Source organism: Penicillium concentricum (genome assembly GCF_028827145.1).
Source record: "Penicillium concentricum strain IBT 3081 chromosome Unknown utg000006l_segment0_segment0, whole genome shotgun sequence".
In the NCBI taxonomy this organism is placed as follows: Eukaryota; Fungi; Ascomycota; class Eurotiomycetes; order Eurotiales; family Aspergillaceae; genus Penicillium; species Penicillium concentricum.
The window spans coordinates 2,487,647-2,502,487 of NW_026622759.1; the positions used below are offsets into that span (position 1 = coordinate 2,487,647).

Genomic DNA, 14,841 nt, shown 5'->3' on the forward strand with positions numbered 1-14,841 from the left:
GACATCTCGATCACTCTGCGATCAATACTTCTGCCACCTATAACCCAAACTATAGCTATGTGTACACATGATAGTGTTGCTGAGTCTGATGGTCTAGGTGGACTTTCGTGTCTATTACCTGATCAGCAAGTGGTCAAGATGACTTGGTGAACTGAAGAATATAAACCAAGCTTGTTTGAAATGTCTCATGTTTATGCCTCATCTTGGCCTGGTATCTCAGGCCTTCATCTTGGTTTCTTAGCTTCATACCTGCTTGTCTTCTTCCCTTGGAGTACCTTTGAAGTTGTCTTCTGCGCGCAAATACCCGAATTTGGATTCTAGACATATTTCTTTGTTTTTCCTCATCATTTTGCCACTTTCCCTTTACTTATTCCCTTCTTTCTCTTGACACCAGAATTTGATCTTCACCACCTCCAACTACCACACAGTGACAATGTCGCGAAATGCCAGCCCTCACGGGGCCATAACTGCCACACAATGAGCACTTGGAATCGCTGAGATCGTGGGCCATATCATCTCGTTTCTGGCGCAAGAGTACTATGACCCCGAAACGGACTTGGTCTCTGCCGCTCTAGTGAGCGAATTCTGGCTCGCTGAGGCACTTCCTGTGATATGGGAGTATGTCTACTACGCCACCACACTCCAGGATGTCTTTTCGACACTAGATCCCAATCGTCGACAGTTCTGTGCCAACTTTGTGGGTTTTGCACAAACACGGGTCTTCAATGGTACACACACCCCTCCGGATAGTTCTTGTGATTTGAGTGGGATTGTATTCCCTAGAATGACAGACCTTGTGATGTATGTGGAAGCACAACGTGGAGAATGCTCTCTTCCCACCCTGAACTGCCCCAATCTTCGTCGCATGACCTTCGACGGTTGGGATGATCACCCTTCAATGGAGAGTGATCGCCTTGGCCCCGATGATTGGGAATCGATTTTTTGGGACCTCCCGGTATGTGCTCCTTCTACCCTTTCACAATACGATCCTCGCTGACTATTCTTAACAGACCAAGTACCCTAGTGTGAAAGAGCTGGAATTCGAATATCCCCCTCATCTGTATCCCTTTGCACTTCGGCGCTTGAAGGCACGGCACCCCAAAGAGACTGAGGACTCGTGAGACAGTGACACTGCACGATGACGAGACAGGATGTTTTCCTAACAAGGGGGGCATGCTTTTGTGCTGGACTCCACATAAATCCAGAAGCTAGTTTGAAAAGTGCCAGCAGGTTCACTCAAGTGTATGGCTGAAGAAGGACCTTTAACTGTTTGAATTGGATATCTCTTTCATCCAAGCCGATAGCAATACAATCTTCTAGTTGTTTGTCTCTAACTGTTGAATTCAAGTCCTCACGTACTCTTCTCTTCCCCTCCACATCATTCACACATTTGAGTTCAATCTATCTTGTCCAACATTTCCTACTTGGTTAACATTAAAACATACTCTTTCATCAAATGGAATATTCCACCCAGCCCGAGGCCGCATCCCAGCGAGCCCTTGGACTTGGCGATATCCTCCGCATGATATTTTCCCGAAATACTCGCAGCGACGAGGAAGCGATGGCATATCATTCCGACTTGCTGAGATGGGCACTCGTGAATAGCCGTTGGTATAGAGAGGCCATTCCCCTGCTCTGGGCTCGCCCACGCTTTCCCCTCCATGTAATAATGGCAAAAGTCCCATCCGAACGTCGTCAATACTACGCCAATCATGTGGCTTGGGCACTGGTCGTCTACCACACTCAGTATCAGAAGGATGCCTATGCGGAGAATGGTCTGCTCTATGGGCTTGTGTTTCCTAAATTGACCAGAATCTTTGCGAGCCTCTACGCCCCGAATAGCTACACTGCTCGTAAGCGCTTTTCCTTCTCTGTGATTTATTTCGAGAGGCGTGTGGGTGAACTTGAGGGAGTGCCTAGTTTGGATGAAATCTTTTGGCCTATTACTGTCAGTCATCTTTGACCTCACCTCAATCTCAACTTATATTCACTGATTGCTGATACGAACAGAATCTCATGCCCGGCCTTAGGGAGATGGCTTTCAAATATGAGATGGTTCTCATAGAGGATACAGCATTCTCTTACCTTAAAGGACAGGCTCGGATTGCTCGGAACGATCAACCGACAGCACCTGAAAACATCCATTGGTTTTATCGAGATGACTCCGGTGAGCCACATAATTGGGAACAGGGTAGAAGCAATGGGGCTTGGATGGCGAGGAGACTGAGGATGTTCGCCAGCGATACATTTGATATGATGAGTAACCAGCAGCAAGTATGAAATTACTTGTTGACAATGTACTACGAGAGTTGATCAGTCAAAGACAACTCCATACAACACCCTGTTGATAGAATCCAATTTCGTAAGCGAGTTGTAGATAACTAGGAGACGATTCAAACACTTCTCCTGCCCATTCAAGGAGGCGAAGAAAGATATTCAGGGGTTGGTGGTTCATATTCATCTTTATCTAATGGTTCTCGTATAGATTTCTTAACAAAGGGGGAAGAAGGGACAACGGGAGTATTGATAGTGTGCCTGGAGAGCTGTTTTTCTTGAATAGGTAACATAGTCAATGGTCTCTTCTTTATTGTTTACTGTTCTCTCAGTACTTGAATACTTTGACTGCGCTTCTATCTTCTTGTACACTTACTCAACCACTCAATGGCTAATCATATTTGAATATAATTGAAGCTATTGAACATCTTGACAATAGCATTGTATACTTTCACTTTCACCTCACTTATTCGTTCATTTCTTATTAACTCGCTCATTCTCTATTGTTCTTCTGCTGTATCTCTCTCGAAATACAATAGCTATTCATAATGTAGGCATTCAATCGAAGAGATATATAAAACTCCATGAAATTCCTCTTCAGCCCTTCCTTTTCCTTGTCTATCATCAACAATGCCTCCAATTCGCTCTCGACGAACCCTTCGCCCGCGCTGGTCGCGTGGCATCTCCAAGGGAAACGCCGCTGAGCGAGTATTCAACATTCCAGAGCTGGTCTCTGAGATTGTCCACTGGCAGGTCCAGGGACTTGGCGGCTTCATCTACGAGAAGTCGCGGGGAATTGGAAGGAAGAAGCAGTGGGTGAGGCCAACGAAGTTTCGGCCATGGACAATGGGCCTGGGAACCAAGCGGGGGTCCTATGTGGAGGACCAGGCGGGTTATCTATGGCAATGCTCGGCCCTTAACCGGGTCTGGTATACACAGATAATCCAACGGCAACGGACCTGGAAGAACACTATGGGTGCGATGGACACGCTGGCCGTGCCTCGCTCACTAGACGTGATCTTTGCAAAGGTCCCCGCCCAATTCCACCAACAGTACGCTGACCAAGTTGAGTTGGCCTCGCTGGTCACCGTCGACGCCGGGGACGCCCGTGCTGCGGGATGTTCGTTTCCCAAAGCTGCGGGTACTGAAATTATGCATCCGAGGGAGCAGTCGCGACTCTGACATTCGGAGCCTTATGGATGGTGCGCATATCCCGCGCCTCCAGGGCGAATCCGTCACCGTCCTCTCCATCAGTAGCTATGGCGGAAGTCAGCCGGAATGGAGATGGCCTCTCCACGGGTTGCCCGAAGATTGGGCAAAGTTGTTCAGACGGATTTCGGTATGTTTCTGCGACAGCTCTTTCCGGGGAAAGGTTTATGCTGATACTTTCTCATAGGTTCTCTTTCCGAATCTCAAGAAAGTCGAGATCGGACACCATGTCCTTGTCGGCGACAAGGTTGTCAAAAGCTTCGCTCGTCGGCACCCAGCCCTTTGGACCCTTGAGCGGCGCATTTTCGGGCGTTCAATTATGGCCTTCGACCTCCTCGAAGAATCTTCTCGAATCTGAGCCGCATTAGGGACATTCCGAGGGTGGGTTCCCACGACCGTTGCTTAGAAAAATCGTCTTATGGAAAGGTTGCGGGATCGGGGAGACAATATATATGTGTGATACAAGGTCCCTGCCCAAGTGTAGGACAGTATCGAGTATCAAACACATATAAAGAGCTTCCGAAATGATGACCATGTTCGTTCAAGAGCGTGCCTTCGCTGTTTCTCCAAATTATCACGGCTGATCCCCTGGATGCTATCGACGATGCAACGACTTCATCACCCAAACAGCGGCATTGACGAGTCCCTTACATCTCAGGCATCTCACTCAACGAGAATCATTTCCCACACGAGCCGGTGCATCTATTCCCAGTGGGCATGCTGGAGGAATGAAAATGCGCCAGCAAGATTGGAAATTCCAGGCCTTTTGTCCCCAGAACAACCTCCTACATGGCTCGAACATCCACCCCCTATTCCGACGAGGCCAAATAGGATATAGACACTGATGTCACTGTCCTTCTGGGGAATATTCTGTCAGTATCCCTCATACTGCAACATGAGGTACGGCTTTATGCCATCCTTCTTCAACAGTTCACAGGCCCATGAAGAAGTCGTAAGTTTCTACGCTCTCTTCACAGATATCAATGGCTCCGGATACTAACTTGCATGACAGGAGCTTATTGAGGGCATCGGATAAAACTTCAGAAAGAAGGCGAGGGTGACCCGGAATGCGAATCGAATCACTCCAAATGACGCCCCTCGATTCTTTTCAACGACTTCCCCGGGGCCACACAAGAGCACGATGAATGTACCAGGGCTGGGCCCACCAGATGGCCCAAAGACCGCGTACCTGTGACAATCAGCTATTTGAGCTCTCCTGGCCATGTAATGGAGCTCGCAAGGACTAGGAGAAACCCTCAACACCGACCCGAAACCCCATCTGGATTCATCACAAATCTCCATCACTACCATCAGCTCTACCATCGGCCGCTGCCATGATTATGTCGGCCGCAAAGGCACCTCTCAACCCGGAGCTTCGCTCATCTTCCTTCGGTCTGAACGAGCTATGCTTCGATTATGTCCTTCGAGTTGCATTCGATGATACCGCTACAGGAGGTATTCCCTTGGTAGGCAGAACCTACGCTCACAAGATCGGCAACCTTTGTAGCAAAAGCGAGTCGGCCGTCAAATCATCCACGGAAATCTTCACACTAGGGCCGGTCGCCCCCCTCAAGAGCTTTGTCTATATGCCACGCACAATTACACGCCAGTTTTACGCATATCTATGGCTCTGACAGATCTTACAAACTCGAACAAACCCTAGACAGCGTGATCGACAGAGTCGGCACGGACCACCATCACCTGGCCGTGCTCCTCAGCGACGTCAAAACCAAATCGAAGACCTGCTTGATCAAATTCATGGACATTTCCGGGTACCATATCGAGTGTGGAGACCTCGACAAAGCCCCTGGCATCGTCGACCTAACTCTTTTCCGGAAAGCGATGAGAGAAGCTCTTGCTACAGCGCGGGATATCGGCACCAAGAATATTGGACGGCACAACTAAAGCTGATCCCCTAGGTATCAGGATCGTCAATGGGAGCAACCAAATGTCCATCGGCTTCTCTCTCGAATTACCTCCTAGGTCTTCCGACTCTAAATTGCCGCGATATTCCACATGGAGGCTCAATACGATACCATTTGAGAGGAAGGAAGAACAGTATATCGCAAAGCCGCTATTCACTGGCGATTTCTGAACCCATGGTGGAACTTTCAATGACAATGTCGATGTGAAGGAAATGCAAGGGGTGTACAGCATCAACAGCGCAATTTTCCGTGGAATTCTGGAAAATCATGGAAAACCCGCGCATATTCCAGAAGCTCGAAAGGCACCATGTGCAACATTCCACAGTACCCAGACTCTGCAATTGCAGTGTAGCTGTGCTGGGGCTACTGGAAACTTTGCCTCGCTATGAAACATCGGTTATCGGCCAAGAAGAGAGCCTCATCGATACGCGGGCTTTTCGAGGACTATCGGAACACTTGCAATCGGCAATGAAGGATGGGAAAAAACGATAGGAGTTTGGGACTACGGAATTCAGCTTCCATCTATTTTCCTCACTCGGGACGGTGGTGCCCATGGCAATGGCTTCCGTGGTGCTTTCTGTGGCCCTCGTAGAGGGCGAGGACGTGATGGTGCTTGCGGTGGATGGAATCCCTGTGGAGGTGTTTAAAGGGGCAAGGGACAGCTTGCTGATGATGGCAACGACACTTCTCGCTAGATGATTGATTCAGGAACAAGCACACATATGACACCTCATCGCTCTGTTTTTATCAATGCAGTCGCGGTGCTGTCCAGGGGTCGAAGCCCACCACAGTCGGTGAGAACGGCGGCGAGGCGGCCCCGGCAATGCTCTTCCTGTAAATAGCTTCTTCGTTCGCTATTCAAATTCATTAGGAATGAACCCCTTCCAAAAATTAGTAGGTATATCAATCATTAAACTCGTTATTAGGAATAGAATTAACTTGATCGAGCAGTTCTGAGACTTCTTATGGAGCGCCGTAACGTCTAAATCAAGAATGACCTATCTCTCGAGTGGCTCCATAGAGTGGAAATCACCGAGAATATGGACATAACCGTAGCCTGCTTGTTTAAGTTGGTTGAATTCTCACTCTGAACAGCTCCATATTAGAGAATCCGAAATCCAATTTATAAATAAGAGGAATATGAGCCTCATCGACCTATATATCCCTAAGAGAGAGGAGAAGATACCTCCATATGTGTATATACTTTTCCAACGCCGAGAGTGAAGCCATAACTTCCTTTACTCTAAACAAAACCCCCCAAACCCAGGGCCCTGGGTTGAAAAAACAACACCCGCTCATTCGTATGCTAAAGTCCTTCGTATCATGACGCGAGAAAGCAAAGGATATGTATCTCAAATCTCCTGCGCGTCCAAAGCCCACACCTCCCAATGCTGCAAAGCCTCCCATCCTACCCTTCTCACGCGCCGTCTCCACACAGACCCATCCTCGGACAGGGTGTATGGGTAGCAGCCGGGGTAGAAGGCCGTAGGATCCTCACAGTTTTCGCTTCTATTGAAGGTCGGCGGACAGCTGGGTGCTGGTCTGGGAGTATCACTGTCATCTTGATCGCGTGACCGTTTCCCTAATGTTGATTGTGGTGCGCCCGGTCTTGGGCCGGATGGATGCGACCAAGAAGAGATATGTGTCGTCTGTGTATCTGGCGATCTATGCGCGACAGCGGGTTGATCTGGTGCGCTGAGTCCGTTGATACTTTGCGTGGGAACAGGGCTGTCTGTGGTGGTCTCCGGGGATGGATTATCGCCATCTGTTGGTGTTGGGGTGTCTTTGCTGATCCCTGCTGGGATGGGGGCTTTGTAGAAGTCCCTTAGTTCCCAGGCTTTCCAGCCCATGCTGATGACCTTCACATTTCCGTAGACTTGTTGGTTGGCGAGGTCGTAGCTCAACATTTCGGACAAGATCGAGTCGTCGATGTCCACCACTTCTGCAAGAGTCTTGGCATTTGCGAAGGTCTCTTGCACCTTTTGAATCGTATCAAACGATGTTGTCTCTCGTGCGGACTGCCACTTCTTCAGCGCAGAACACCCAGGTCCGTTTGGAGACTGTCCGGGTAGCTGGGGTATGAGAAGCCGGAGCGCTTTCAATTTCCGGAGGAAGGGGATTAGTAGGCCCAGCGAATCCATGCTGGAAAATTCGGTGGCAAGGGCGAGCTGTTCCAAATTCGGACAGCTGTGGACGAGTCGCGCGACCATTCCGGTGGAGAGGGGCCATTTAGATGGGAGAAGGAGGTGGCGCAATGTCGCGCCATGATTTGTGGTAATGTGCGAGAGGTAGAGATCTCGCAAGCTAGCTGTAGCATTGAGCTGGCTAGCTGGAGAAGCAGACGTAATAGGGGAGTTGGTTGTGGTTCCGTTGGGTGCACCAGATAAATGGTGTTCGGATACCGGGGGTGTGAGCGCGGATGAGGCCGCGCCTCCTCCGGGTCGTGGGGAGTTGAGGAGGTCGCTTGATTCGGTGGTGACATTGACAAAGTATAGCCGCTCGAGTCCAGAGAAATTCCCAATGAAGTCCGAGTTTCGTCTGGACACTGCATCCATCCGAACGGATTTCATCCGGAGTTTAGCATGTGGTGGGACTGTCGGCCAGCTGCTCTCGACGAATGTGTTGACCAGACTAGTGCCCTCAACACCAGTGAGGAATGTGACATCTTCGACGGTAGTTGGATCAAAAGCGAAGTTGAAATCCTCGGTGTGGAAGGCATACAAATTCTGGAACGACATCTTCTTAACCGCCAGGGGCTGCTTGGCTGCGATCAGCTTGCGGAAGTAATCATGCAGGGAGACACTAGGCTCGTGTGCATCTCGCATCCGTGGCGACCAATGTAATTTCAATTCGCGTAATTTCCTACTTTTACAAAGAAGAGTGGCAATATCATCGGGGTAGCATAGCGGGTCGATATCGGTGATTTTCAGACATCGCAAATGCGGCATCCCTGGGATCACGAAAGTGGGCTGTGGATGACGACTGGAGGGAAACCTGATAGTTAGGGAGGTGAGCTTCGGCAGCTGTGTCAACCCTGAATAAACCGTGTCGAGCATTTTGGTGTTCAGTTCCCAATGGAAGCTTTCCAGATTGGTCATGCGATCTATGGCGGCGCGGGCGGCGATGTTCAACAACATCGATGAGTCGGGCACCCGGCCGACTCGGGCATGCTCCTCCAAGTCGTGCTCCTTCCATTCCCCCCGCAGTGTGATCGACCGTATCAGCGTCGCATAAGATCGCGTAATGATCGCATTCAACCCCATTGTGAAGGGACTAGCGCTCCCGATTCCTTCTGGTTGTTCGCCGCGATAACGGATTTTGTCGTAGGAAGTCAGTGTTAGGCTCCGGTATAGCTGCGGCAGCGCCATATAATTGAGGACCCGACATGTTTGACATAACCGGGCGAGATCACCTGTGTCCTCGACCTACCAACATATTAGATATGGACACGGGGGGATGTGCGGCGCTATCTTACATGTGACACAATCTCGCCGATGAGGTTCAACGGCAGAACCATCAACTGAGCACCGCCAGGCGGTTGAGTTATGTTCGCACCGAACATATTTCGATTGACAGCCGCCATGATGCGACATCCAAGGTGAGTTGTCACATGGATACAAAGAATACGGGGGAAAAGCACCGGGATTGTGAGTTCCCGAGTGAAAATTCTCCACTTCCGTAAGCCTCTAAGGTTGGTAAGCCACTCGGTCAGCCAAGCAGAGATAGCTGATTATGGATATAAAAGTGTAGCCTGTAGCTAAATATATCCAAATGTAGCTAAATATGTATATATTATATTCAATTCCAATATTAAAATGGGTATCTTTTTAATTTGAAGTCCTCCCAACACCTTTTTTTCCATCAAATCCTATACTCCAAAACCAAATGATCAAGATAACCAGGTATAACCAGGTATAACCAAATATAACACCATATAACACCCCCAAAAAAAACCGTCAGGGGCTGCTGAATCTGCATCCCACACGCCCAACCGTGGCGTCTATGTAGAGTTTCGGCCTTCATTAGGTCCGTGCTCGGCTTGCGGTCCTTCCGCTGACACATCATTTCGTTCGTCCGAGTATGTCGTATCTGTCCAGCTTTGTCGATAATTTGTGACATCCAAATGGCTAACGTCCTCGTTAACCAGTGCCGCAGCTTCAGGATCATAGTGCAAGACATAATCCCCGCCTCCTCGCTCTACGTCTGCCTCCGTCCATGGAGCAGACGCTTGTGGTTGAGAAGGAATCACCCGCACGGGCAAATTGGGCCGATTAGGGGCCGGTTCGTGGTGTTGAGGTTCTATCGGCCGACTCTCTCCTGGTGGCCGAGTGTCCTCCAGCAGTCGGTTTTGCGGTGACCATGTGTGCTGGCCGCGACGACGTGCTGGGATAACGGTGACTGGTAATGAGCCATCGGAGTTTTGGGGTCCAGTGCCCAATCGGGCTTTCCGATGGAGAGAAAAGAAATGATCGGCTCGAGATCGGGCAGCATTCGTTTCTGCGGCCTCTTGCGCTGCAGCAGATTGTCTGTGTTCTGAGGATTCTTCTCCGGCTTGTGCAGATGCCACTTCTTTCGGCAGAGATGCACGTCGTCTCTTAAACGGATGCAGGAGAACATGCCAGCGCGGATCGGCTTGGACAATCTGCGGGGACTGCTCTCGGGTATTTTGAGCAGACAGAGCATGATCATTTGGATCGGCAGTATGTGGTTCCCTGCTTTCCAGTTCCTTGGCTTCGTCCAATTCCTCCTCCTGCATGTTTGGCATTACGGCGGGAGGCGTAGGGCTAGCCACTGAATGATACCGTACATTGTACACTGTGCTTGCTGCACTGGTAGTATCAGCACGGCTAATCGGTGTGGTCGTCACTGGGGGTGGAGTGGGCCGGTTATCGTCTGGGCCCCGCGGCGCGGACGCAGCGGCTTGGTTATATGGTGGTGCTTCGGCACCTTTCTTTCGATTGCCGCGAGGTAATCCAGCCCGAGCTCGCAGAGGGCGATGGGCTAAGCCCATCATGCCACCCCATCCAGACGATGCGCCATTGCCGCCTTGGTCGGGTCCTTGTGGCGAGAAACGTGGCCAGTCAACTTCCTCTGATGGAGTAACTTCAAGCATTTCATCGCCGTCGAAAACCTCTCGGCCCAGAATCCCGTCTTTGGTTTCATCTCGTTCCAGCGCTTCGATGCGTTCCACCCACTCCCAAACCACCACACTAGCCGCGGCAGACCCAACCCATCGAATATAGGTACCCCAGCCAGCAATTTCGGGCTTGGCAATATCCAAAACGAAAAAGACAACGGGTATCAAAATGGCGCATAGCGACAGAAGCGCCACTAAACAGATATTCCGCATCTTGGGGTGGAAAAACGCGTATCGGTGCTTCGATATCGAGTAGAAAATCACCCAAGCAGCATAGAGAAGGTTAAGCGACAACTCGAACAAGTAGCTCAAAGCAGGAATAGCATCCTCGTATAACCTGGGTCGTGACGAAGAGCCTCCCCCCAAAAGTTATTCATAATACTAAACGTCGTATCCAGCACAATCAATGCAAACCCAGCCCATTTGATCATGACTTTCTCCTTATGTCGCGGAAATAATCGAATCAACGTCTGAACCTGCGCAAGCCACAGAAACGTGCTCGATATGACGCGCACGATGCGAATTTCCATCCCATCGATAACCTCCTGGGAAAGCGCCTCCGCGTCGGAAAATCCATAGTTATACTGTCGCTCGGCGACTCTGAAGGAATCGACCGTGGCGATGGTCAGTGAAATCGCAACCAAGATCGCAGCCACTTTCTGTAGCCATGGTCGTCCGCCGACTCCGACCACCGACGAGTTCCCGCTATACGAGCCTTTGATCATCCCATGTCGGCCGAGGAAATTGGCACCGCCGCCGCCGGGGCCGCCGACGTAGAATGTGCGCGGTGTGATGAGAAGGATTATGACGAGTAGGTAGCTAACGACGGTAGCACAGCCGATGGCATATAGCTGTGGGGTAATGGAGGAATAGAAGGGATCGCGGGTATCGAGGACGGCGGAGATGTGAACCTCATCGGTTGGGGAGCCTGTGCAGGTAGGTTCGAAGATGGCATTTTCGCTGAGGGTGATAGCAAATGACTTGTTGAGATATACGAGTCCTATCAAAACATTGCGATTAGACACGGTTCTAGCACGTTCAGATACTCGAGTCTCCGACCGATCTGCAGCAAGACGAGGAAAGGGGGACATACCATTACTGGGCAAGACGACAGGCGTACAACCGGGGGAATAGATCTTCGTCGTCGTCGGAGTTGGATTCGCCCAGATCTGGCGGGGAATCAAGTGGAAGTCATTTTCCATGATCGGACTCGATATGAACGGCCTCGAATCGCCGTCCCTGGAGCAGTTCATATACCGCGCAATTTCCACCGATGCGCCCGTGTCACAGACCTTTTAGACTTCCATTGCTCGAGTACGTCCGAAGGTCGGGATAAGGGGAGGAATGACGGCGGTGTGAGATATTCCGAGAATATGTTTTCTTTTTCTTTTTCCCAGAAGATCATAGATAGTAAATAATATCTACAGAGGGATTAAGAGGTAGAAATCTGGAGTCGAAGGATGATCCGCAGGCTCGGCATTGGCTCCTCCACAAATTCCTGTTAATCGCCACATTTCTTGTTCAGCTCTAAGCTCTATACGGAGTACAAAATACGAAGTACTTTATTTTTATCTCAGTGTCACCAATTATATGTCCATTCTATTGATATGTATAAGCTCAGCTGAGGCAAGGGCCAAAATTTACTATGTCAACTGATCCAAATCCAGCATATCTATCATCCATGTATCACATCGCTCTTCGCTGTACAACATTCATCACATGGAATCACTAATTCTCCATGGGTCTCATCAAGAGATTTATGCCTGAGCAGCAAAGCCAATCTGAGGTCCTTCGGAGTCGAAAACGACGTACTGACTCTTGAGGAAGATATCACCGAAGATGGAGAAGCCGATGCCAGAGTTGCTCTGAATACCACCGTAGCAGGAGGAGCTACCGGTCGTGACGGGAGCATAGTTGATGTGCTCACCGGGAACAACGGCGTCGTAGCCGTTAATGCTCACAGTGAAGTCAGGCAGAGTAGCGGAGCAAGGGAAGACATAGCCACCAACGGAAGAGCTGTCCTTAGCGCCAGTAACCTTCTTGTAGTAGGCCGAGACAACAGAGTCATCGACCAGGAGGAGGGTGGTTCCAGTGTCTATATGATTCGAGAGGTCAGTGCTGAACAAAACATGGATATCCACACAAGGAAGGAATGTAACTCACCGGCAATGCCTGTGATAGAGGGACCAGCAGCACCAGTGCCGACCTTGTAGCTGTCGGCGGTGAAAGTCCACCAGCCCTCGGAGCTGTCAACATCGGCGTAGACCACCTCTCCGGTGAACTTCTCCTTGTCAATGTAGCCAAAGTCATAGGTGCCAGGCTCGCCGTGCTTGAGGGTCACAGCGAATAGCGGCGCGTCAAGCTCGGACTTGACGTTGTCGAAGAAAGTCTTCTGGGGGCTGGGGCTGACGGTGTTGATGGAGCTGAAAGCCAGACCCAGCAGGCCGTCGTTGTTCTTGTCCTGCAAGAACTGGGCGCTGATCTTCTTGGCAGCCTCAACGGCCTGGCCAGTAGCCTTGACTCCTCCAACGGATACAGTGTCCTTGTAGACATCACCACTGGCAGAGCTGCCATCACCGTAGGAAATCGACCAGGTAGAACCGGCCAGCTTAGTACCGCTGCTGCTAACGTCGTAGATGTCGTGGCCGCTCTGCGCCGAAGTGGAGAGGTCACTAGAGAAGACCCAGCTGTATGAACTGTCAGTTGTTGCTCTCGCTGGACATGTCATCTCAACCAACTTACAGATCAGCAGAACCAGTGTCGAAGTCCAAGTTCAAGGTGGAGTCGCCAATGGTGACTGGAGTGAGGTACTCGACGTCGCCATCCTCGGGGGTGGTAACGGCAGAGCCGCTAGAGGCAGCAGCGTGAACGTGGGCCGGGACGGTAGCGCCATACTTGGCCAATGCATTGGCGTAAATGGCAGGCAAGTTGACAGTTCTGGTACCGGTAGGAGTCTTGTTCACCTGCTTCACAGAGAAGCCCTTACGGGGACTCTTCACCGGCACAGCTGCAGCTGAGGCAACGGCCGAAAAGCAAGCGAGGGCAACGGTAACTTTGCTGAAGACAACCATAGTGATGGTGGTTCTATAGAACAATGGATAGATCTAATAGAGTGAATGAAGATGCAGAAGAGGATGGATTCCAGAAACAGCTGGAGGCAAGACCTCCTTTATAGCTTTTCTGATAGAAGCCATCCGCCGGCGTCCGAGAGTAGAAGACATCAACTGAGCTCTCTATCGCAACATCTAGGGGAAGGTGATAGTGCTCTTCTAGGAAGGCAACATGACGATCCAGCAACTTGCAGTCGGGTCGAGGGGAAACTTCGAGATCGTCACGGACGCCATCAGCCATCCAGGATAGCACGACGGAGTCCGCCAAGCAGGCGATTGAGGGGTCAAGCCGAAAAGAACATAGCGACAGGGGTTCAAGAAGCTAGACGGGATCAATTGGACATGAGGGGACTAGTGCGGCCAGCACACGAGACCGGGAGATGTATAGAATGCGACACAAGCATAGTGCCCAGGGAGCTTGGTTGTGACAAGCAATCTAAGATGCAGAACGGAGAACTCCGGCCAAGACAAGGCGTTGTCTTGGAAGACTGTATCTTGGTACTCATTGGGCGAAGGCAGGTCGATCGCCATACTTGGCCATACTTGGCCATACTTGTGTGAGAGGACAATAGGCTGTTATTGGGTTAGCCGATACCAAGAGCACTATATCTTCTGTCATGCGAGTCACGCTACATGAAGTGTTTGGACCATCGAGACTAGTAAAAGCCCTGAAGATCTTCACCCGTTATGTCCACGTCAACCAATCACCTACTCCAAAGCGTCAACTAGGTCACATCGCTCCATTTGGGTAAATTGGGAGACGATTTTTGTTGGTGAATCATTTGGGATTAACCTTTCTAAAAAGCTTCTCACCGGGATGTGCTCTGAATAAAATCGAGAACAGGTATAATCTCCGACGGGCATCCGTCCCTGCATTGCATACTCTACTCCCCACTAGAACCTCGAGTCCACAGACGCGGTCAGACGATGTGACCCTTCACGGAAGAAGACCAAATAGCGGCTCTTATCGCCTGCGCCGAAGCCATCGAAGGATCTAGCGGCCGTCGATATGCTGATCAGTTCATCGTGGGATCGGGAGTAAGCCCGGGAGTAAAGCAGACCCTAATTGGCAGAGATGATCGAGTGCCATGCGATACTAAGCAGAACATAACAACGTGCCATCAATTGCATTACTTACAGTGCATGAAGAGACTCCCAGGGTCTTGCTCACTCATTTCGAAGGAAG

The 14,841-nt window shown here is 50.4% G+C and overlaps 8 protein-coding genes across 8 annotated transcripts; 4 read left to right on the forward strand and 4 right to left on the reverse strand.

Annotated features, from left to right (window-relative positions):
* Positions 1 to 484: 484 nt before the first annotated feature.
* Positions 485 to 1,121, forward strand: N7517_011163 (uncharacterized protein; the record flags this gene model as incomplete). The annotated part of the gene is made up of 2 exons (XM_056728886.1): positions 485 to 955; positions 1,011 to 1,121. Coding segments are annotated over 2 exons (582 nt in total), but the record flags the coding sequence as incomplete, so codon positions are not given.
* Positions 1,122 to 1,456: 335 nt separating this feature from the next.
* N7517_011164 (uncharacterized protein) lies at positions 1,457 to 2,280 on the forward strand (the record flags this gene model as incomplete). The annotated part of the gene is made up of 2 exons (XM_056728887.1): positions 1,457 to 1,948; positions 2,011 to 2,280. The coding sequence occupies 2 exons, from the start codon at positions 1,457 to 1,459 to the stop codon at positions 2,278 to 2,280; spliced, it is 762 nt and encodes a 253-aa protein (XP_056574702.1).
* Positions 2,281 to 2,904: 624 nt separating this feature from the next.
* N7517_011165 (uncharacterized protein) lies at positions 2,905 to 3,841 on the forward strand (the record flags this gene model as incomplete). Its single annotated transcript, XM_056728888.1, has 3 exons — positions 2,905 to 3,398; positions 3,445 to 3,613; positions 3,671 to 3,841. 3 exons carry the CDS (start codon positions 2,905 to 2,907, stop codon positions 3,839 to 3,841), a joined length of 834 nt encoding a protein of 277 aa, XP_056574703.1.
* A 982-nt stretch (positions 3,842 to 4,823) lies between these two features.
* Positions 4,824 to 5,388, forward strand: N7517_011166 (uncharacterized protein; the record flags this gene model as incomplete). The annotated part of the gene is made up of 2 exons (XM_056728889.1): positions 4,824 to 5,092; positions 5,121 to 5,388. 2 exons carry the CDS (start codon positions 4,824 to 4,826, stop codon positions 5,386 to 5,388), a joined length of 537 nt encoding a protein of 178 aa, XP_056574704.1.
* Positions 5,389 to 6,760: 1,372 nt separating this feature from the next.
* N7517_011167 (uncharacterized protein) lies at positions 6,761 to 8,991 on the reverse strand (the record flags this gene model as incomplete). The annotated part of the gene is made up of 2 exons (XM_056728890.1): positions 6,761 to 8,833; positions 8,884 to 8,991. The coding sequence occupies 2 exons, from the start codon at positions 8,989 to 8,991 to the stop codon at positions 6,761 to 6,763; spliced, it is 2,181 nt and encodes a 726-aa protein (XP_056574705.1).
* A 417-nt stretch (positions 8,992 to 9,408) lies between these two features.
* Positions 9,409 to 11,747, reverse strand: N7517_011168 (PalH/RIM21 family protein; the record flags this gene model as incomplete). Its single annotated transcript, XM_056728891.1, has 3 exons — positions 9,409 to 10,882; positions 10,933 to 11,545; positions 11,639 to 11,747. The coding sequence occupies 3 exons, from the start codon at positions 11,745 to 11,747 to the stop codon at positions 9,409 to 9,411; spliced, it is 2,196 nt and encodes a 731-aa protein (XP_056574706.1).
* A 555-nt stretch (positions 11,748 to 12,302) lies between these two features.
* On the reverse strand, positions 12,303 to 13,616 carry N7517_011169 (pepsin-like aspartic protease; the record flags this gene model as incomplete). Its single annotated transcript, XM_056728892.1, has 3 exons — positions 12,303 to 12,640; positions 12,709 to 13,232; positions 13,288 to 13,616. The coding sequence occupies 3 exons, from the start codon at positions 13,614 to 13,616 to the stop codon at positions 12,303 to 12,305; spliced, it is 1,191 nt and encodes a 396-aa protein (XP_056574707.1).
* A 13-nt stretch (positions 13,617 to 13,629) lies between these two features.
* On the reverse strand, positions 13,630 to 13,896 carry N7517_011170 (uncharacterized protein; the record flags this gene model as incomplete). Its single annotated transcript, XM_056728893.1, has 1 exon — positions 13,630 to 13,896. One exon carries the CDS (start codon positions 13,894 to 13,896, stop codon positions 13,630 to 13,632), a length of 267 nt encoding a protein of 88 aa, XP_056574708.1.
* Positions 13,897 to 14,841: the final 945 nt, after the last annotated feature.